General features: G+C 43.0%; 1 protein-coding gene across 3 annotated transcripts in view; it reads right to left on the bottom strand.

Moving 5' to 3' along the window:
* The window catches only part of cacna2d2a (calcium channel, voltage-dependent, alpha 2/delta subunit 2a), a 141,074-nt gene that overhangs the window by 54,055 nt on the left and 62,462 nt on the right, over positions 1-24,557 (bottom strand). For 2 of the 3 annotated variants that reach the window (XM_056391363.1, XM_056391354.1), the window contains exons 4-5: positions 17,548-17,607; positions 1,054-1,098 (exon numbers count right to left, since the gene is read on the bottom strand). In XM_056391363.1, coding sequence (XP_056247338.1) covers positions 1,054-1,098; positions 17,548-17,607 — 105 coding nt within the window. The remainder of the gene's footprint in view (positions 1-1,053; positions 1,099-17,547; positions 17,608-24,557) is intronic. The other variant, XM_056391374.1, reaches the window with a different exon arrangement.

Here is a 24,557-nt window from a genome sequence, read left to right on the forward strand (position 1 = left end):
ATGGGTCATCATGGGAGGAATCAAGATTCAGATAGGGGAGTACTGGTGGGCCACTGTTGGGGTTGCAGGGATGAGGAATGACCTCTGCCTGACCTTCGCCACTGTCTTTGGGAGGGTGTGGGGTTGGTAAAGTGGGGGTCAGGGGGTGTGTCACTGGCTCGGCCTCGGTGTGTGCCATGTTAATGATGACCGATGTTCTCCAATTAGATGTGCTGACAGGCCCTAAAGCGCTGTGTCATTAATCACAGAAGTGGTGTGCACAAAGAGAAAATCACACCGTGATTTATTGCTCCTTCGCCTCCCTTTCTCACTCTCTTCCCCTCTCTATCTCACTCTCTTCCCATCTTTTTGTGCTTTGGTGATCTAGGGGGGTTTCTTGCACTCCTCCATGAAACTTAATCAATCAGCGGGCACAGGCTCTGAGTGTGACCTATCCTGAGGAGGAACTGGAGGTTGCAGCCAGAGTGGTGAGAGAGACCAGTGACTTGCAGGGCTTTTCTGGATGAAACTGCATTTCCCAGCCTGCAGGCCTTTCTCTGAATGTCATTCGTATTCTTCAGTATGAATGACAGGCATTATATAAATTGTGTCCTAGTACATGAAAGCGCGATATGGCTTGTGTATTGTGTAAGGTGTCTTGATGGACGCAGAGGTCTGACAACCCTGAAGTTCAGGTCCGCAGTTGACACGGTTAGGGTCCGTGAGGAAAAGGAGAAGGAGAAAACTCTGGAAATTAGACCGGGGGAGGACAGCTGAAGTCACTGTCACATGCACGTCGGCCTTCTCCTGCTCTGTCACACTAACTCACCATAAAGCAGTGTCACCTCACTAACACACACAGACAGCCCAGGGGCCTGTGACCGGAGGCGGTGGCAGTGGTGGTGGTGGCGGTGGCGGTGGGGGAGGGGCATCAACACCGAGGAGGCCAGGAGGGGGAGGGTTGGGGTGGGGTTGCAGGAAAGGGTGGCAGGGATAGGAAGTGGAGTGGGTAGGATTCGGGGGGGTTTAAGGCAGGCAGACGGGGGAGTGCGAAGCAGTCCATACTGTACTCACATAGTCTGAATCCGCTTTGGAATCGTAGTATGAAATGGCATTCTCCTGTGCAGAAAAGAAAAGTGAAAAGACAGGTGATGAGAGAAGATATAGCAGCGCCTGTAACAGCCCCGTCTCTTCGTGGTGGTAAGCTAGAGAAAGTCATGGTTATATTCCATCACACCGTTCAGCATGAGAATATAATCAGCATCACAGAACACAGGAGGAGTAGTGTGATGTGGAATGACAGTCATGAAAAGGCGAGCAGATAGCTGTAGAGATACTGAAGGATGTAATGCATCTGCGCAATGCTATTGTCAATAAGATGCAATGTATGTGGCACATGTTCGAACTTGTGTTTACAACACCGTCGGAACATCTTCATGTGTTGTGGAGAACTGTTAAAGAAAATGTCTGCGTTTGCGTGGCGTATGAACTCAGATGTATCATGGAGTAAAGTGGGTTGCGAGTGAGAGAAGAATAAACTCAAAATATTACTCTCTCTGGGAGTCTTATCAACCTCAGCTGGATGTGTTTTCTCAGCTCTCACAGGAGGAGAGAAAGAGAAAAAGAAAAGAAGAAAAGGAAGAAGAAAAAAGAATGTAAATTTATGCCATTGTCTTACTCTATTTTGCTCTAATTACTGACTAAATTTTCCAGTCACTGGCTGAAGCCCCAGACCAACCACCAACCTCCTGGTCTTTACCCCGAGCAAGACCCCCTGTTAGCCTCCCTGCCGTCCTCTTCTCCTTTGAACTGTTGTCCTTATCTCGTGTAGAGGCAGGTGTGAGGGCGGGCAGGGGCTGCGTGGAGCGAGCAGCGTCCGTGGGGCACTGCCTCATTATCATGAGGAGGCTGGCTGAGGATGCGCTCTCAAGGGCACTACAGTGACTGACTCGCCCTCACTGGAAGAGCTGTGGTCATGGTCTGCTGAGGGAGAGCGTCTGACGGGGAAAGAGCGAGTCTTCTGTGCAGGTACAGTAGGTCTTACACACTGCCTCACTCAGCTTGACGTTGCTCCGTCAATATCTGTTTGTCTCTTGCTCGCTTTCACCTTTTTGCTCTTCACAGTATTTCCTCTGTCTCCTGCTGCCACAAACACACAATCTCTGCATTTGTTTAACTCGTGCAGAAACACACACACACACACACATGCACACACACACACACACAGACACGCACACACACACACGCACGCACGCACGCACGCACGCACGCACGCACACACACACACACACACACCTATATGCACAAGTATTTTCTTTCTCTGTCAGCCCCCAATCTTTCTTGCAGTTCCCTTCGGCGTGAGAGCCTCTCTGTATACCACGACCGGGTTCTTGGCCGGCCTCCAGTGCTAATCTGAGAGTCAGTCATCAGCTCAGTTCAGTCCTTAACAACTCACCAAAGAAACACAGCATAATGAAAACTCTCGCTGACACCAAACATGGGGCTGGCCAGCCTGGACGCAGCTGGTGTCTTTGGGAAATGAGAGTGGACAAGATAGAGGAGAAGCACAATTTGCCCCCCACCCCCTTGACACATCCCCTCTCAACTTACCGGCACTTGTTCTTTCCCTCCCAAACTCTGTAAGAGAGAGCAGGAAGTGAGGATGGAAAGAAAGGTGCAGAGGGAAGAGATCAGAGCGGTTCGTTCAGGGAGCACATTGGGTTAAGTTGGAGGGTTAGGATGGAGGCTGAGGTTGGGGCGATATGAAGGGATGAATTGAGAGGAGAGAGATGGGTGGTGGTGGTGGTGGTGACGGTGGGTGCAGTGGGGAAAGAGCTGCCAGGGCTAAAAATAGCCCGTGCCTCTGCAGAGGGAGAAGAGAAAGAGAGGGAGAGAGACTGTGGCAGAGCAACAGTGTTGTTGTGTCTGCCAGCAGGATTGATCTGGAGCCCAGTCCTGCTCAGACTGGTCCCTCACTTCTAAAGAGTTTACTCGCACTACTGCGGCATTACAACTCATTATTCAGGATTGTTTTCTGTAAATAAACGCTTGGTTCCTTGCACCCAAGGGACACTGTCCAGCAGCTTTACTCAAACAAACAATACACTCAAAAAAATATACCACACATTACTGCAGACAGACTTCAGTTTGGAGTCCAACACTATAGCACCCTTGCTTACACTTGTTCACTGCATTGTTATTTTGTATATCCATCATAGCAGCTAAAAAAAAAAAATATATATATATATTATATATATATATATACAGACAGGTGATAAATAAAAGAAAAGACTGAATAAATAAGTGGAAAACATACACATAAATGCACAGGGCACTCTAAAAAATTATGTGAATAATCCATGTATTCTACAGCCTTTGCAGTCAAAAGATCTCAAGTCGATTAAATACGTCCATGAGATTTTATAGTTATTTAGAAGCGTTAGACAATCAGTGCGCCAGCGAATATTGTAGCTGCGGTAGTGGCTACTGGTGCCAGACACCTTTCTAAGACATTTTATGTTGGCTTTTCCTTCTATTTGTCACATATCTGTACTAGTAATGTCATTGGTATCATGTCTGTTTGCACAGCTGGACAGCCGTGTTTACCTTCCTGCACCGTCACCCTGTGCATATCAATCCCGCTGAACCTGCACCATGTACATACAGTGATCACCGCTTACAATAAAACTTCAGTATTAGCAGCATTAGTTGAAGTATTACACATAACGCCTCCTTGTGCGACTGTCTTACCACTCTTAGTCCACAGATTTAGCGATCATAAGCGGTATATTAACATTTAATAACTGGGCTACATTATGATGTAGTTGTTAGCAGATGTAACTGTTGTCAGCGATTACAACTTCTCCTGTTCTATATTTTAATTCTTTATCTGTTTATACATCACCTTCATTTACAGTTGTTGACAAATACATTAATAAAGACTTACAACTGTGCACAACCACAGTTTTTCTGATTAAATTAATAATCTCTGTGTAAACACTACCGCTTCCACTCAGATTACATATAAATTGTACTCGAACTTACTTGAACGTACTTGAATTGGGATAAAGTTGTTGTCTCTTGCAATATGATGGAAATAAAACCTCTCAACATAATTATGCGAGCGCCTAGAGTTACAACGATTCTACTCATGAACGCAACAACATCCGACCACATGATCTGAGACACACCGCACACACAAGCACAGAAAAGGTGGCTCCAATGTGGACGAGTCCTAGGCCAGCAGGACCCTCTGAGCAGCCCCCCCAGGGTTGCACGGCCATCTGCTGCGGCTGGTCATAGGTCTCTATGGGCTCAGGCTCTGGGTTAAACACACATCTGATACAACACCATGCCAGCAATTATCCCACACTCATCTCTCTCTGGGACCTGTGCGCCCGGACACACATACACATATATAATACATAACCTTATTCTTACAGACACTCATATACAGCATGTACGCACTTGTGAATATATATACAGAGTGAGTGTGCGTAGAAGTCCGTGCCTACACACTCACACAACAGATGCACACACTGAAACACACAAAGTCTGAGAAATTCCCACTGACACAAAGTGCTATCAGTAAATTAAATCTATCATGCTGAGTGGACCAACAAATTCCAAACAGCAGACAAACACTGAGGTCAGGTGATGATCTCCAGCCCCTCCCTTACATCAATCTTCCTCCGCTCGTCTCCTACCCTCCCTCCTCTCCTCACCCTTATCTCGATCTGCTTCCTCCCTCCTCCCTTTGCCCCATCTCTCCTCCTCCTCCTCCTCCTCCTCCCTGCCCTGCCTTATCTTCATCTTTCCCAATCTCTCTATCCTCAATACCAGCCTCCTCTTGCCAATTTCAGATTTCAGCAAAAGCAACGGCGCGTAGGTTAGATGCCTACTGTTGCTATAGAAACCGCCCCTCTGCTCTAGATTACAATGTGACTTTGTCTCCTTGCCAGGGCTACAATGTCTGCTCGTTTTTATGTCTGACCAGATGCAGGCCTGCCTATCTTTTGTTTGTCTGTACGCCTGTCAGTCTCTCTGACTATGAGGTTGTTCTTCTGCCAGCATGTTTCATGTCATTGGTATGCACATATTATTTTAATGTCATCTTTTTGCTTGCAGTTACATATTTCAAACTTCAAAATCTTCCTTGCGAGTAAATGTCAGAGCCTTTAAAGTCCAAAATTTTATCATATGTGAAGAGGACCTTGAGAGATGATTTATCCCGTAAAGCACAGAATAACAATACGACTGAAAAATGGCTTGTACATACCAAACGCTGTCATATGGAGGGCTACATGTTATGACTGAGTGTGGTCGTTGGAACTAAATCTTTTGAATTTGAATCTGTGAGCTCTCTCAATGGGCTGGCTGAGACAGGTTGACATTTGAGTGTGAGACAAGCGCTCCATCATGGGTGGGGACAGATTACAGTCATATTCATATCTCCTCTGGACACCTGCTAATGATTTTATAATTACAGAACACACTCTGTGCCTCTGCCGTGCCCTGGGGTGTGCACACAAGCATGCAGAAAAACGCGCACGCACACACACACACACACACACACACACACACACACACACACACACACACACACACACACACACACACACACACACACACTAACACACACACACACACAATGCACCTCTCTCCTGGCCCCGATAGTCTCGCAATCATTCCTAGCACCAGTTTCCCTAATGGAAGCTGACATTATATCAAACACAATAAAGGATTTCATTTACTGCTCTTCATTAACCCACGCACATCAGCCCATAAGGTACAAACCAACACACACACACACACACACACACACACACACACACACACACACACACACACACACACACACACACACACACACACACAAACTGCTCACTTAGTGTGAAAATGCAACCAGAATAAAGAAGGAACTAGTATTACTGCCTCATGTTTCTCAGGTTGCAGTTTACATCGCTGTCCAGACTCAGACAATATATGCAGTGAAGTACGTCCTCCCATATGTGCATCCAAGGGAAGCGACTTAATGAAAGGTATTACGTGTATTTTGTCAGAATTAGCATATGAGTCCTTTAGTTGTCTCTACCTGTCCCTCCCTCTGTCTCCCAATTTCCACAGTGTCCACATATCCCATCTCTGGATGTCAAACGGTATGAACACTAGACATTGGAACTAGATAAACACTAGGCCATATTAGCTGGTGAGACCTCTACTATAACTAGAGGGAATGCAATTCTCCAGACTGAGCACATACTTTGACCCCGGTGCACAGACGACACACAAGTGCATTACGATTTACGTGTGTTAAGTAAGAAATGACTGACATCTAATTTCTTCTGCAGAATGAAATGTAAAGGAAAAATATACACAAGGGCATTCACACTAAAAGGAGAGACGTCAGAATGAAATCACAATACACCATGAAAAACTAATTTGTTCAGCTCATTTGCTTTAGTTTATATGGCCCACAGGTTTATACAAGGGTGAAAAGGTGAGTTCATGAAATATGATTTTCAAACAGTGGTAAATTAATCATAGACATGTAGAAATTTGTCAGAGATCTAAAAGCCCTTTAACCACTTTGATCTTGAACTGCAGAGGTTGCCTGTGAATAAAATATGAAACCTTGTTCTCTGGTGGTGCGGTTTTGATTCAGGGGATGTTAAATCCCTGGTGGGTGCAGGCACACTGCTTATTCACTGAAATGGGAAAAATACAGTATGTGGACAAAATTCCTCTTCCTTGTACTCACACTTTTATTCACTTCAACTGTGAGTAGCCATAATGTTTTGGCTCATTTTCGGTGTACATTTTTTAGGCTGTAGTTTGTGGTGCTGTTTAACTGTATTGTGTTATTTTATCCTTCGCATTTTCATCAGTAAGGGTGGATACATTTTAGAATGCAATACAGAAGTCAAAAATAACCACAAAGTGGAATAAACACCTCTGTAAAACACTTTCATCAAAAGCTGAGCCTATCAACACCCATGAATTACAGGGCTGTTGTTTGATACTGCGGTAGTTTTAGCTAGATGTATCTAAAACCTGGCCACTGTGTGTACAGCAAACACTCGATAAACTAAAGACCTGAATTTATCTTTTAAAACTGCCATGTACGCTACTTATCGTCATTATCTCCATCATCATTTTGCAGATACAGGAGCAACGAAGAGGCAACAAAAAATACATGGTTATTGGTTAAACTCAACAAATTGATCTTAGATCAATACAATATAAATGCAGGTATAGAAAAGCCTTAAAAAAAGGAAAAACTCCCCAAAATCAACTGCAACTTATTTCTTATTTAATTCATTAAAACCCTTTTTCTAATAACACAAGAGTATCTTTGTATATCGGTTATTGCAGTTGATTCTTGGGAGTCTTTATATATTATTAAAGTTTTTTTTTCCCCCCCAAGTGTCCCTATCCTGAAAGAAGCCATTTGTTACACTGTCACATCACTTTGCAAATAAATGCAGACACACTGTTTGAGGTGTCTGGTCTGAAAAATGCGGCTGTTGTCTTAACCACTGAAGGTTACAAAAAAAATGCCTCTTTATAATGTCAAGTCAATAAAGAGTCAACCAGCAAACTGGAAATTAAACTGTTGGCCTGGAAGAAAGAGAGAGCGAGGGAGGGAGGGAGAGACCAACTGAGCTGGAGTGAAACTCAGATAAAGGAGTGCATGACGGAGGCCTTGGGCGGGGCTGCCTCCCTCTCCCTCGCTCTCTCATTGGCATGCTCTGCATCTCCAGGCTTTTAAGCGATTAGGGAGCTGCTGAGACCATGGCGTCCAAGCATAGCTCCATGCAGATGTTCATTTGTATGCCAATAAACAAATGTGCCCCCAGATTAAAGCTCCAATACACAGTGCAAATTCAGCAAAGTGAATGACATTCTCCATGCACATCTCATCAATGTCTTGCTCCTCTTCAGACAGAGCACCATGCCCCCTCCTAACTACACACGCACTTCAAAGACTCTCGCAAAGATAGGCAGCAAACCAAGAGATAGAAGACAGGGAGAGGGAGGAGAGAGACGGAGAGAACAGTTGTGGATGAGAGAAGTCTTGATTATTAAGAAATTAAAAATATGTAATTTAAAAAATATTAAGGTTACATATTCCATGGTTATATTTCATGCCCCCAATTTCGGCAATGAATCTGCAATTTCTGCTCTTTAAATCTCTCTTTGTAAACATCCTGCAGGTCACAAAATCCTATTTTTCTCCTCTTTCCCTCCCTCTCTCTCTCTTTTTCTCTCTCTCTCTCTCCCATCTCTGCTGTGCTGTCTCTTTCTTTCAGAGCCTGACACTTCCCCTTGGTAAAAGCGGTTAAATCAGTCTGTGAATATTCCAGTCCTGCGATAAGGAAAGAAGGCTTTGTCCTGCTGCACTCTGGGTAATGCTGCTCTCCATTGTTGGCTGACAGGGCTCCATTGAGGAGCAGGTTTTAACGCTGATAGCATCACCACACTGCATGGACACAGTGCCAGATAAAACGCCTATCCAACATGACACATGCATGCCAATACCTCCCAAACAAGCCCTCAATCTGATCATCAGAGGAGAAGCAGGAAAGAGGTGGTGTAACACCAAATAAAGACAAATAAGATAAACAGGCCATGGCAATATTAACGCTATCATTGGATTCCAGAGGGATTTGATAAAGCAGATGCAGTTATCCACATCTAACATTTTTTACAGCATCCGTAGCTGGGGTGACCAATCACAAACAATCTGGTGCTCAGCCTGGGCCTCTCTGTCCAATCACACTGCAGCTTGCTATGACACCGGTGCTCCACTTATCTGAGCAAAATGTTTCTAGGATCCATTTTTCTTGGAACGTTGAATACAGCTTTTCATTTCACTGATGTTTTTCAGCCATTTTACCATTGTTAGTCCTTAGAGTCCTAAAGTCACCACCCCCTCCTCACAGGCTGACTGAGAGTGGCCAATCAACAATCAACGCCGGCCTAGGGAAACCTGTTATTTTCGACCCCGTAATCATTTCCATCAGATGCCTTGCTGTCCCTCACGATGATTTGAACATTCAAATGACAAAGGGGTGCCTACTTTAAGATATCTGCAGACAGGCACCAAGGACAGCAGGGACAGAATACGCCGAGCAAACACTAAAACCCTAAACAGGCATCTCTCCTCAGCCACACCTTGGCAGACTCTGCATTATCCCAGAGAAAAACATCAGACAGAAAATGTAAAGTTTTCCTAGAGACATGCCTTTTAACTGGGACAAGAAAAGATGGCACCTGGCTGCAGCTGTCAAATATGTTTAGTTTATAAAATGTATTATTATAGTGATCATGTGTTCAAATCGCTTCTTTTGGCCAACCAGCAGTGTAAAACCCAAAGATATTCAATTTATAATTATAGAAATATTGTCAAATCTGGGAAGCTGAAACCGGTCAGTGTCATTTTTAAATCATTATTGACTTAAACAATTAATCAGTCATTAAAATTGTTTTGATCAGAGTGCTCTGGTGGCCTAAAGACTTGAAGCATACACAATGAACTGCAACATCCCTGTTTCAAGTCCATTTGGGGACCACAGTTATTGTTGTTGTCATGTTATTTCCCATTCTCTGCCATCTCTCTACTGTCAGCTCTATAATCAAAAAAGAAAACAGAAGAAGAAGATGGAACAGTTTTCTATCAATGAATGAATTCATCCGCAATAATTTAAGCTCTAAGACAACATATGTTGCTGTCTACATAAAAAAAAAGGGAAAATGTACAGATAACAGAAAACTATGAGTGCCATCAGTCTATTTTTATTTCTCTTTTCTTGACCCTGCTCTGACCAGAGGGGCAAAGAGGCAGCAGGTTTACCCTTTAAAATAACATTTCATGGGTGTTGGCCATGTGTTGAAATGGGAAAATCAAGGTCTGCAGTGTGGCTCACTGGATTTCTCTGACTATTGATTCCCATCTCCTGTCAGCCAGAGGGATCGATCAGTGGGATTTAGACATGGGGGCCGCTCTCTCAACCCTCCCTCCTGGCTAACACGCTGCATCACAGTTGGCCAAACTTCTGCTGACTGAAGGCTTACTGACACACCTGAACGTTTTCTCTTTCTCTGCGCTCTTTTTATTGTAGCGTTTCTCGTTACTTGTTTGTTATGTTTGTTGTATACTTTAATGCTTCTTTCATTCTGAGATATCATAGACTTCACCAACGTCTCCCTACTTGAGTGAAGAACAGCATGAGTTTTCAAGAGGTCTCTGTTGAAGCAGCAGAGAAATATAAGGGGTGAGATTTGAGAAAAAAAAAATATACAGAAGTTGAGGTAGAGAGAAAGGAGTCGAAGCAGGGAAGAAAAAAAAAAAGAAGCAAAGTACATTTCTACCTTGGAGAGCGACACTTAAACAAATTACATCGGTCTGCAATCAAGAAGCTGAAATTACCAAACTGTTGGGTCACCACAGCAACCACAAGCCTGATCAAAGCTGTGAGCAGAGCAGCAGTTGATAGAAAGTGAGGAAAGGCACTAGGAAAGGAGACAACAGAGGGATGGGAGAGCTCAGGAGGAGAGAGAAGCTGCAGTCAAAATGGGATTTTAAGGTGAAGTCTATATTGACACAATACTAACTGATCAATTGCCTAATGTGGCTTTATCCACACAGCAAGGATCGTCTGCTTTCCTTTCATCGGGGTGTGTGTTAGCATCAGTTGTAGATGCAGCTAAGTGGTGAGTGAAAGTAAAGCTCAGTCTAGTTTACGCACATCATCAGATACATTTGATAGGAAAGAGAGACTGTAGGAATTTCTCTTCACATAGCCTCTCCTCATTTCTTTCCCTTCCAGTGGCGAGCAGATGGAAGTCCGTTCCATGGCTCAGGATTCAGTGATAACACTGTTTATGAGTTCCATTACGTGCTCGGCAGGCTGCGAGCACTCTGTCTCAGTGCAGCCATAAGGAAAAGAAAGAAAAAAAAACTGTTCACAATGAAAATAGATACAGTTTATTTGTGATTATACAATGTGGCTATGCTTATCAGTGTTTGAAATAAGCACTGTGCATTTTTAAAAAGGGCTCACATAGCTACATCCCCCCACCCCCACCCCCCCACCCCTGCTCTTGGGCCTCTGCTATGGAGATCCTTTTGAGTTTTGGAGTTGTGGCTGCTGACACAAGACAAAATCAGTTTTTTTTTTTTTCTACTTTTGCTTTCAAACGTCTGCATCTAACTTTCAGAATGAGGAAGGGATGTATGTGCAGCTCAGGAAATACAGTACAGACAAAGTCAACACAACATGATGCATAAAGTGTAAAAAAAACAAAAACCAGTAACCATGACTTGCAGGTACAACACCTAGCTTGCCAATTAGTGCTTTGTGGATATTCTCCACTTGGTTCAGCTGAACTATTAACAGTAGAGGGAGGGAAAATTTTTACAATTCCACAGGAAAACATTTGCTAACAAATACTAAAATGCATCCGCTTGGACAAATGGTCCATTGCTCCCTGATTAGATGAAAATGGTGGTTTGGCAACATTTCCAACAGACAAAAAAAGGGCAGAAATAACAGAAGAGAGTGATGAAACAAAGCCAGAGTGAAGCGTCACTTCATTTCTGTCTATTTTTATCAGAATCTGAGTTTGAATCTGTCCAAGGCAGCTCTCATAAGACTAATGTATTCTGTGGCTAATGGAGCTGGTAGCTTCGAGGGCTGGGCTGAGAGTCGCCACAATGATTTTCACTCATTTCCTCTGAAGGGCCAATTATCTCAAATAGAGGCATTATGAAAGGAGCCGAGCTTGGTCAAGTGAACAAACCCTTGCAACCCTCACCCCTACCACTTAAGGTCATGCTACACCTCTAAAGGGGCAGTAAACGTATCGGAAATATCAACAAAATGCAGCTAGCATCAATCCCCAGTGAACGATATGAGAAAATGCACAGAATCTAAATCAAAGAATTGGCAAAAGATGATTCAGAATATTAAAGACTATTAGAACTGTAGGATGAACCCTGCAGGTTATGTACTGTATGAATATTTTGTGTAGGTATTACAAGGATACTGATGAACATACATGCGTGGAGACCAAGAAGGAGGTCACATGAATACCACTGTGTTATGTGTTATGAGAGTGGGTGGCTGAGTGGAGATGAGGAGAGAGGCAGAGGGAGAAGAAGGGGAAGAAAAGGAGAGATTGGCTTGATTGATTAGAGAGTGATGATTGCAGTAAATGGCCTGGAAGATGGCTCCATCTCTGTTTCCCGTTTTCTCCATCTCTTATACCTTCTTCCCTCGCTCACTTGCTTTCTCACTTCCACCTCTCTCTCTCTCTCTCTCTCTCTCTCTCTCTCTCTCTCTGCCTCTCTTCGTCACCCCCCCTCTCCCCGGTTTCATCATGGCAACCCATCAACAGAGTGCCTCTCTCTCTCCCCTAATGGCACAGCTATTAGCACTAATGCATTTCAAACGTACAGCAGCTGCCACATCACAATCTGATGGAAAGTACATGTCTTCCTCCAATCTCCACAATCTCCATCCTTTTTTTTTTTTCATCCAATCTTGTGTCTCTGTCCCAATGTGTTGCACTTTGTGTCAACCCTCCTTCAGCTAAGTGACAGTGGTCATCATCGCCAGTCGCCAATGATGGGAGATTAGTTTTTGAACAACTGATTGATAATAATGATGCTGATAATATATTATTGACCAGAGATACAATTTTCCATTTTGTAGAGTTAACAGTTAGATTGGTTTTGGGATATTTATTTATTTTACAAATTTGTCAACTTTCTGCCACTGACAAAACTAGTTGATGGTATATTCATGATTCTCGTTGCAGTTCAGAGGGTGGGATTATACAAACATAGCTTAACCACTGGATGTTTAAAGGATCAGTACAGGAAAATAAATCTTTAAATCCACAATGACTTTTTCTTTTGGCCACTTGTGAGCAGCCAATTGATCTAGTGAACTTTTTTAGCAGTTTAACAGTTGCCCAGTTCCACATCCAGGAGACACTAAGCAATATTAGTATTTGTAGTGATGTTTCTGGCCACCTGGCGAATTAAGTCCAATATCCGCTCTCCTTTTACTTCTGTTTTCAATAACTCCTGAGGGAAATAACTGACTCTTTAGCAGTTAAATGGTTCCCTATGTTCACCAGCTAGTTTCCAGAGCTTTTTTCACTGAAAACAGCTGCCTGCTGAAGTTGTGAAATGATGCGATGAAAAAAGTGAAGCTGCAGAATGGGAAACCAAAACACTGGGCTGAAAGAAGCTATAAAGCAATATAGAGTTGAGGGGAAATACAACTCTTTCATTTTTTTATATTCTTATTGCAAAAATCTTAATTATAGGTGCTTTAAAGTTTTCCAAAGATGGATGCTGGTTCAAACTAAACAACACTGTTAACTCACATATTGCTGAAGTCACTTAATTTCACCGTTAAAAAATATTTACTTCATATCAAAAAATATAATGGGTTTGTTGAATAATGTATATGTGCCATGAGAAGAGTAGTTCTGGTGACTTTGTACTGTAATTGTTAGGAGTTTGGTTGTACTGTTAACAAAAGGTTTGTTAACCGCAGGCTAACTATTACAAAATATTAAACCTTCAGCATTAGTCATATGCTCTGAGCCCACACACTTACATGATCTCAGCTAAACTAGGCCAAGCTTACCATTTATCAAACGTTCAAACTGCAGTCAGAGACATAAAAGTTTTTCTTTTTTTCTAGAAAAAACTTTAAAAAAGGTTCTGCCAACATGACAACCCACCCAACACCAGGAAACCATAAGATATCTACAAATGCATTAAGGACTCCTAATTACATTGTGATCAGTCATAGCAATCATTCAAGATAACTTCAAATGTATCTCTCCTGGTCAGAATTCATTTTAAGATAATGTATCTATAATGACATTGGAGATGACACCAAGCCATTTTATCATATAAAAGCTTAACTGGATTTAACTTAAGAGATATCCACAATCCATACATGAATACTGAATACATTTATTTCAGATATCAAACTACATTTTACCAACTCAAACTGCTAAATTGTCAAAATACATATTAGAATAGCATGTTATACATAATTACTGGGGAAATCACTGGTGGCGTAGGGCACATGAGACTAATGTGGTGTAGTTTTCTCAGAAACACTCCACCACAAAACTATTTTATGAAAAACCTAGTACCTTAACACGACTGATCGAATGAAACTAAAGTGATGTCCACAAACAAACAGCAGCTGCACCTGGCCAGACATCAGGGAACACCTGAGAATCTAGTTGTCAGAGACTTTCTTTGATTTCAGCTGTGTAGTCAAAGTTTAGGTTTTGTTCAGTGTATAAAGAAGCAACTTTTTTTTTTTTCAAGGCCAGTATTTTATTTTTAAGCAGACCACCTGTACTGTGTCTAGACTCAGGAACTGAACCATGATTTTAGTAGTGCTGCCAGCTCCCTTAGTTGATAAGTGATCAATCCCTTAGGCCTTGGTTTAGTGAAATGTTTTTGTTTAGTCTTTTTATTTTTTGTCAATTAATGGTCCTTTGTTAGTTAACAGTTATTACTTAATTACTATGGTCTGCTCTTTCACAAGAACTACATTTTAAAAGATCAGTTTGCATGAGTGCATTAAATCTTTAAAGGGACATTAATGCAGTCAGTGACTTTTCAGCTTCAATCAACTAATCAATTTCCTCAAATAAATCCTTTGAATATTAATCAACTAAGATTTTCTTAAGCTGCAGCCTTCGAGTCTATTTTGCATTCAGTAATTCTTTTGTGGTTGTTTTTATGTGGCTGGCTAAGTTGTTGCATTTTTGTATGAAATGTCTATGTTAAATGTAAAGAAAAGAAAATGAACAATTTAAATTTAACTGTTTAACCAAGCTGGACTTTACTACTATAAATGTAGCTTTAAAAGTCTTTAACACTCGAATGTGGTGACGTTCTGGGAGGAAAACTGTTAAAAGCAGTAAAGCAATTCAACAATGTTTTGAAGAGAAATACTCTTTGACTTTCTCTATGGAAAAGCAACATTTAAATCACCTTCTAAACACTACATATATACATGTACACACATCCAGCAAGTGGGTCAAAACTGTAGGACCCAGGATTTTTTTCATGAACTCTTTCTGAAATAGTAAACTGAAAATTGAGCTATCTGCTGATATAATCCAGAGAGGTTCAATAGTGCTCTGCTCTCTGGCTCCCAATTTTCTCTTTACAAAACAAAACAAAAAAAAAAGAGTTTTGATATTTGGTTTTGAAGTTGCTGGTTCTCCCTTGTCCCTATGAGAATTGCAAAGCAGCACTGAAATGACTGCGTTGCCTTGGGATGACTTTCTTGCCAACACAATAGTCGAGTGTCACAGAGGGATGGGCACCTGACCTTGAGAAATCACCGGCAATCCAACACTTTAATGTCTATTTCACACACCATTACATTCCAATGGATTTAAAACCCTGAACGACCATCACAACAGTTGTTACCATCAACATTTTGACATCCATAATGTCCAGCAGTCAGGATGGTCAGAAACCTGGCTCTGTAGTTGGACCAGGGAAAGACTTGAATGTGTGCGCGAGGAAGAGAGGGAGAGAGAGAAAGAGGGAGGTCTTCCCATTGCTACGGTAACAGCTGCGATGGCAGCCGCTATGAGGAACAGGCGTGTCATTGAGTTTCTATGATGTCACCAGTTTGGCGAGGCAAGCAGATGGGCTGGGCCAGGTACAGAACCTGCAGTTAATAAACACATACAAATAAATACCCACTTGCCGACAAACACAAACAAGCACATTATGCTTTTCCAACATACACCGGAGTATGTGCACACGCACGCACACACGCACGCACACACTCAAAAATTCTATCAAAATGCACCGCCTCTCATGCATAAACACCTTTTCTCTTCATTTGACAGACTGCTCTTTAAGATGCGACGCATTTCTCCTAATATGCCCAAAGAGCATGCAGCCCTAATCTAATTAGAGTGTCAGTCAGCAGAGTGTTCACCCAAAGAGAAATTAGGAAAGCACAAAATCTACAAACAGGAAAAATCTTCTTGCAAGAATGTGGCATATATTCCCCCCACCCCCACCCCTTTCTTCCACCACTTTGTGAGTTTTTTTAATGGTTTCACAGTCGCCCCTGCTGAGATTCATTACCTGGCCTAATAATAAAGGCAAATGAAATCAGCTCCAATGCATTATTAATAAAGGAGCAACATTAAGATTCATTTGCAGTATTTGCAACAGTATGATATATTCCGACTGTTTTCATGCCTGATTAAAGACACATACAGATAAGAAAAGAGGTATATGAATGTGATGGGGGTTGTGAGGATAAGGGTGGGAATGAGGCTGGGGTTCTAGACAGAGGGAGATGTAGAAACGGGAGTGACAGAAAGGAGGAAGAGTAGAAGCAGAGGGAGAGACGGGTGGGATGAGTATGGCTGGATTAAAAAAGAGTGCCGGCTTTTCCACTTGAGGAAGTATTGATGCCATGTTGGATGCAGCTACTTATGAACAGGTGCGCTGTGTGTGGTCACTGTGACCCAGGCTCCATGTCCTGCATGGCTACACATCCGATTGAGGTGCATCGGAGTCAGGCAGGGAGGGGCTGGCAAGCCCCCCCCCATGCCAAAGATGAAGGGACAGCCGCACTGCAGCTCCCTCCCCCAGACCAGCAGGGAGGGAGGGAGGGGTCGGTGCAGCCTAGCCACCCCAAGACTACAGCTTCAGAGTGTAAGCAACCATGAATAAAAATGGACTTTGCAGGGAAGTAGGGCTCATAATTATTCGTTTTAAATCAGTTAAAGCCTTTTCTCAAATATCCCCCAGGAGGCGCGGGGTTAAAAATCCATTTGTGGGAAGTGTACCATGACAGCGAGCTCGTCTCCCTGGAGACAGAGAATATGACAGTAGGGAATGTGCATGTGTATCTGTCGGGTGAGGCTATGTATATGTGTGTCTGTGTGTGTCTGTGTGTGTGTGTGTGTGTGTGTGTGTGTGTGTGTGTGTGTGTGTGTGTGTGTGCGCGCGCATCAGTATGCATGCATGTTCGTGGGGCATTCCAGTGTTTGCAAATTTGAGAGTCAGTGGAGCACGGTGGCTCACAAACACACACAGACAAACATAAACCAGAGTAATACCATTTCTCCTTTTTTTAGATTTCAAGAGCAGATTTCTAGTGTTTTAAAGGTCAGCTACAAGAGAATGCAATGTCCAACTTGCTGTGTACTGTGAAACAAAACAGACAGAAAGCTCTTAGATAATACTGAAGCCCATGGAAATGACAATCCCCAAAAGTAAGCAATTATAGTGTGCATGCGTACGTGCGTTGTGCGCTTGTGGATATTATTGTTTTTCCAAATTGTCTCTGTGATGCTGATCACATTGTCATTAAAGGATTACATGTAAAACAACTAAACTGAGGGGGAATTGGAAAACAGATGCGAAGGGGCAGATGAAGGGAAGATTAACCACTTTGCTTGAAAAAGGAAAGAGAAAAAAAAAAAAACGATAGAAGAGGTCTTGGAGAAAGAGGGAGAAGAGCGGGTGTCCTACTTTACCGTCACACCGTCTTGCCATACATGCTCCTTCTGAAGCTGCTCCGCCTCCCTGGCCAGTTTCTACAAGGAAACACAAAAGCAGAAGTGTTAGTTTTGAAGGAGTCAGTGGGACATGTGTTTGTGAAACAGAGACGGACCGGCAGATGAGGACTGTGACCTTGTTCTCTACAAAAGCTAGCACAGCTATAAATTAACAGGTTCATTCAGAGGATTAGGGAGCGCCATACCCAACATGGTCCTTCAAAAAACTATTTGTGCACATCCTATTGGTGAACCTACTAAGTTAACTAACTTAATGCTGTTAGAAGCTATAAATTGTTTCTAAAAATTGATCTAACTACAAATTTATTGATCAATTAAAGAAAATCCCACATGAGCATCATGAGCAAAAAAAAAACAAAAACATGTACCAAGGGTGTTGTTGTTGTCAAAGTGTGTATTTGTTTGAGTGACAGCTGAGTTAGAAGTGGTATGACACATAATGTAAACAAACTTGTGCAAGGCAGGGATCATTACTATCTCTGGCGCTGAGGCAGATCCACACCGACTGATCTAGACATGCAGGTTTAGTTTTCAGTTTTTAAGCGGTGTGCACTTTTCCCTGGTGGACGTTTATCCATCCTTGTTGATAAGAAGTAAATATTAGCGCTAATAATGTAATGTTTGCTGCTGTTAAAATTCATTGTTTAAGCTGCTGTCAAGTTGTTACTGTCACATTCACAGCGATAGAAGAGTGATAGTTACTGCTTTATGAAAATGAAGCAGTAACTAACATCTAACTAACATCTCAAACTAGTATCAAACACCACTACCCACTGATGTTGTCATAAGAATGTGCTTTAATAGTCTAGTGTCATTTACCATGATGTAGCTTATAGGCTTATCTCTGAAGAAGCTTACTGTATGTAGGCTTGTCATATAGGAAATCATCCAACTGGCAAATATGGTGAAGCCTTGGAGTGTTTCTCTTTCCTCACAGTGCCCCCCCTCTTCCCTCCCTCCCTCCTATGCCTCAGTATCTAGGTTTCCCCGGGCCTCTAGGGGGCGATCTTGTTACTGTCCCAGAATAGTGTGATTGGTCATACAGTCCCAAGGCTCTAAAATGACTAGCCCTACTTAGACCCCTGCTACAGTAAAACCTCATTCATTTGTGGAGCCACACTGAAGGGCCCCCACTACCCGACCACAGGGGGCTTTTTATCTACCAAAAACACACAAGACATAAACTTTCATTAGAGTGAAAGCTGTCCTATTTCTATTAGAAGCCCCGCCCACCTCATCTCAGCAGACCCTCCCACTCACAGCCACACAGTCACAATGCTGCTCCACCTACTCTCAACACAAACACACACCAGGCAGAGAATATCAGTCCTGACTCTTACGCATATCGTATAGGGACATTTGTTGAGCATAATGGTTTAAAGTATGTACATAATGTGATTTCACTAGCGTAATTTGTGGCACATAATAGCAGAAAATGTGGATCAGTTTGAGTCCTGAAAAGGCCTTAAATAACAATGATAAGATTTCATTCATTTCCTAATGAGACAAAAGGCAAATAAAACAATGAAATGCAGATCTAATTAGCCCGTTGAAATTATTACCAAAGAGTCCATTAGAAAAGACAGTAATTGTGTGGCTTTTCGTTAGAGAGGGTCAGCCCTGCTAAAGGGCAACGCCACAGTGGTAATCTCTTGGTGAAACTATGAACTCCACATTTTTCAATTAGGGATAAACACAGAGCAGCTCAACAATAATCTCACTGCATTGCCTCATCTGAGATTAGCCTAAAAATTAAAGCCATATGATGTTACTCTCATTCACAACAAATGTTTTTATTTTTTCTATTAATATGAATGATATTTTTGAGGACATAGAAAATCTGTTGCATTTGCAGAAGAGTTTCCTCCCCCCTCTCTACTCTCTGTCATGATCTGTGATCTAGCTACCCTTTCATCCTTTTGGCTCAGTCTTTTTCTCAGGATTAAATCTGTCAGTAAGAATCTCTACTTTGTCCATTTAGAAAATCCATTTCTCTCTCCCTTGAGTAGCCCACATGTTTTTGTTTTTTTTCCAGTTATGTTTCTCCAGCTGCCTCTCCCTTCGTACTCTTCCACCCTCTGCCCCCGGTAGGCCACCATTTTTCTGGGACCCTATCTCTTCCCTAGCAGCTTAATGCAGTCCCTGTGCTCCAAAACAGCCATGTGTCTTCATGTGTCTTCCCTTCCTCTGTGTTGGCCCAGATGGATGGGCAACACAAACAGCCAATGAATCAGAGTGAGAGATGTGGGAAGGAGGGGGGCAGGGATATATCATCTATGCTGGTGGCTGGAGCCCAAGCAGCTTAGAGTACTGGATGAGCATAGTGAGATCAGCACAGTACAGCACAGATAAGCTCACTACAGGCCCACACAACACAGCAAATAACACTACAGCATACAGGCACAAAGACACCAGGAGAGTCGACAACATGAGCACGGGCATCTAATGTTATTGCCTTTGTAACCTTGACACAAAATACATCACATGTTGGGCCATTTGTCACTGAGCCTTCAGGCAAGGTCAAGAACCATAAACACAACTCTGTAATGGATAGTGGCATGTGAAGTGCCTCTACAAGGTCTGCAGCCTTAAACAACACACGATGGAGTCTGTCATGTATGCAAACACTGTACATAGTGGTGCAGGTGACAGTATAATTGTACAAGCAGCCAAAGAGCAGGCGGTGCAGCCTGATGATGTCTCCACTGTCGAAGAACCCCGCCGCTGTAAAAGATCATGGGCCCACACTGTGAACTAACAGAGCAAGAAGACAGCGGAAAATAAAAAAATAACGAAAGGCTCAGCATGAGGCGATTAGGATCTTTAATATTCATAACTGTGCAGTTTGCTCTGTTCCAAAGGGGAGCAGTTTAATCACTCAAAGTCATGTTATTTCTAGGGGAATGACAGCACACCAGGGACGGACAGCGTCATGCTGTGGTGAGCGCCAACGCGACACCGGGCCGCTTGTGTGGTTGCTGCAGCCTGTTAGGCCCTTCCACTGAGCATTAACTTAAAGGGCACTCGACGTACCACACTGGCGTCAGTGTGATCTGGAGGGACACTCTAAAACAGCCCTAAAAAGTGTGTGTTTGAGCGAGAGGGCACTTGAGAAAACACGACACGGGTCCGTACGTGTGATTGCAGCCTTGAATCGAGGTACTTAACATGTTCCAAATGAGCCCCTCAGCTCGGTTCCTGGGAACGCTTAAGTCACCTTGGGGACCAAAAGACTGTGAAATGACTCTGCTGAGGTCACTTAACCTTCTCAGAGCGACTAATACACCAAGGGAAGACCCTTAGTAAATTTTCCAATGATTGGCCGCTGTGAACAGTGACAATCATAATGGCAAGCCACTAAGCTCTTTGTAAAAAGATGTCTAAATATAGAACAGCTTTCTTAAGGGCCCTTCCCACGTTGTTGAATTAAATATCCAGATGCAGCATCAATACAAATCATATCTTTACTGTATCTACTGACACGTACAGGATCACGAAGACACATCAGCAATGCCTTGTTTACTGAGAGACAGTGTAAAGGACATGATCCCTCTGCGGGTGGTGCTGCTTTCATGGTGCATGGTGACATATGAGGACACAATTATCACAGAGAACACAAGGAGCTTTAAAATTTGAGTGAAAACTGCTGTGTGTCATGGCTGCTGACAAATTCATGTTACATCAAAATGTCACTGCCGTGTCATGGCCTTAAAAGCTGCTCAATGTGCTGTAGTAGTGTGGAGAGGTGCAGTGTCATGCAGCAGTTAATCCATTAGGCGGCAGCAGACTGAGTGTGCCAGTGAGCCCCATCAGCAGCGGCAGCGGTGGCGGCGGCAGCAGCAGCAGCAGCCAGTGGAGCCTGTCAGAGTGAGAGCAGTCTGCTTTAAGCTCTTCATTCTGTCTTCTCCACTCGGCCGGGATTAAGGCCAATCATAGAAATCACTGAGTCAGAACCGTCCCACAATAACAGATGGAGGGACTTTCCACTCCAGAATTTTAAAACATCACAGACAAACTCACTTTCACTCCGCCTCACACCCTCGCTGCCATTTCCCCACCACCACCACCACCACCTTTCATTCTCGCGCCATCCTTTTATCTCTCCTCTTCGCTCGGCTGTTTTATCCAGCAATCGTATGCTGTACTCCATTTCTCTCCATCTGTCTCAGTTTACTGCCCTCAAACTTACTCCCTCTTCTAACGCCGTATTAATTCCAACAACAGTCACAAACCAACTTCAAAACAGTTAAATTGACTTCACAGAGTGCAGAACCCGTCGGTAACGCAGGGTGAAATGGGAAGAAGCTTGAAAATTTATGACATATTTTTATTGCTTGCATTATTACACATTCCTCTCAGTGGAGTGACTGAAATGACAAAAACATCCAATTTCAAAGTACTGGAAGAAGGACAGTGATAACAGGAATAGACTTTACTCTTCAGAGTGGTCAAACAATGCAAAAGTCCATAATGAGGAGAAATAATGACCCTTAATTCCAGGTCCCTGGCTGGTTTGCTACTGGCAGCTGGGTATTGTAGTCCTTATTAGCTAACTCTGACAGAGGATCTGCATGGATGGGTGGGAGACCCTGTCTTTGTTCTGTGATCCAAAGCACCCTGTGGCAGGCCCATTTGCAGAGGCTGTGTGTAGTGCTATTGTAGCATGTGCTGAGATAATCCCTGCCTTTGTTCCCCCCCCCCGCCCGCTATAATCTCCCCCCTTCACAACGGAAATGTTAACACTTTCTTTTGCATTTCCCCACTCATAGCGACACGTTCCCAACTTCACTCTGCTGTTTCCACGGAGACCCGATCTGGAAGACGCGAGCTGTCACCTACCCACAGCGGCGGCGGCAGCATCGTCTCACCAGCTTTTCAAAATCAAACAGCAGCTTTTTCTACACTCAACACAGGCGCACAGAAACACCATATTTCCACAAAAGATTGCCAGCATTGTGCTGTGTATAGTTCAATGAGACAAAAAAAGGCAGCTGTCTTTACTTTGGAACAATACAGTAGCTCTCTGCCTCCCTCACAATGAGCTTCAGAGCTACACTGAAAATAATCAACCATGATCATAAGCTCTTGTGTACTAATCAGTCTGCTTCTAAATTTATAATATGGATTTAATCAAAATATGATAATGTTAGAAGCAATGTCACAGTTAATCTAATATAAGTGACTACTGACGTATCTCCATAAAAACAATATTCATTCTTTTCTAATTGGGGCACTTTTTTGTTTCATTGGAGAAACCTCATTCAAAATAATACGCATTTCACTCATTAAACCACAGAGCATTTAAAGCTAAGTGGCAGACTCATCTTACCACAGAATGAGGCCAAAGTCCATTGTACTAAACATTATCATTCACTGGAGCAATTACTACTATAAATTCAATTAAAGCTCCTATGGGATAAATGCTACAACTCTGTCACATCGTTTACTCACAGGTGCCCATGAATACAGAACCACATATATATATACACACAGGTCACGATTCACATATCCAGCACAAATTTAAAGGATATAAAGGGCAAACAAGGTCACGGCTGGGACATCAATACAACACAGATCTGCAGCCCTGACTGCTCGCAGGTAGCCAAGTGTTCTACATGCAAGGGCCAGCAGGGGGCTCAGGGTGAGCAGGCAGGCAGAGTGGTGTGTCGATGGGGCCAGGATTAGCTCAGTGACATGTGAGTGTCTGGCTGGTTGGGCTCACTGTCTATTGTTTGACAGATAGTCACAGGCATGCCCAAACTGCTGCCCGGCCTTTCCTGCTGTTGCTGGCATCAACCAGACAACAGGGACAGAGGAAGGAAGCCTAAAGGCGCCATTTACAAAAAAAAAAAAAAGAAGGAAAGATTCAGACGTCTTGTTTATTCAGGCATTGGCCTTGCAGGTGAGTGAGGAGGAGAAAATTGCATACCCGTTGTCTGGAACCAGCGATAGCTAAAAATAAATAAGTCAAATAAAAGAAACCCAATGACATTCCACCAGAGAGACACAGAGCACATGACTGCTCTTTTAGTCTGTACATCTGTTAACAGGTGTGTGCGATTGCCTGCATGACCTGCTCGTTTCTCCCGCCTTCTCAGCAGGCTGTGTGGGGAGGAGCAGAGCGAAACAGCATCAGGATGCAGGGCAAACGTCTCCTTGATCAGAGGTGAGAATGATATATATGCGCTCGCCGAGAAACAAACACAGGCACAACAAGACGGAGAGCTGATGTGTGTACTCCACGACTCAACAAAGTGCCGTTTGTGTCACATCCTGAGAGAAACTCTAGTAATGCCAAAACATACAGATTATGTGAAAATACACATGAGAATGTTTATATGTATATATGTATGTATATATATATGTATGTATATGTATGTGACTTTGCCAGGACACAAAAGAGCAAGAGGGAAAAAGAAAAAGAAAAAAAACCCGAGTTGGGATTTTTTTTTAAATAAGAGTCATACCAATATTATCTCAGTCTATCAGCAAAGCACCGTTCCTTTCACCTCGCCTCACCACAGCGCTGTCTGCAGTTCAAGGGCAAACAGTTTATTTTTTTTTGTCTGTCTGTTTTTTGCCCTTTACTTCAATCATCCTCCCTCTTACTTTAGATTGCTGATAGAATAATGAGAGAGTTACACATTCAGGGCTTATATAAGAGGGGTGATTATTCAACTAAAAGGTCATGATGTGTTTCCAAAAGATACTTCTTCTGTCTTGCACATTTACCTCACTCCCTGCCCTCCCTGCGACTTTTCTGCTACAAAGAGAAAATGTATGGTGTCTGACAAAAGCGTTGTAAAGGCAGAAGAGAGTCCAGTGACAGCAGCTGGTGTTTGACAAAGTGTATCATTGACAGTGTGTGGCCGGGCATTTGTTCAGCATTTACACACATGTGCGCATGAGTACACACCTTCAGTCATATTCATCCATGTCCAGAAACACACACTTAACACTTGCACACA

Source organism: Seriola aureovittata, chromosome 2, assembly GCF_021018895.1.
Source record: "Seriola aureovittata isolate HTS-2021-v1 ecotype China chromosome 2, ASM2101889v1, whole genome shotgun sequence".
Taxonomy (NCBI): domain Eukaryota; kingdom Metazoa; phylum Chordata; class Actinopteri; order Carangiformes; family Carangidae; genus Seriola; species Seriola aureovittata.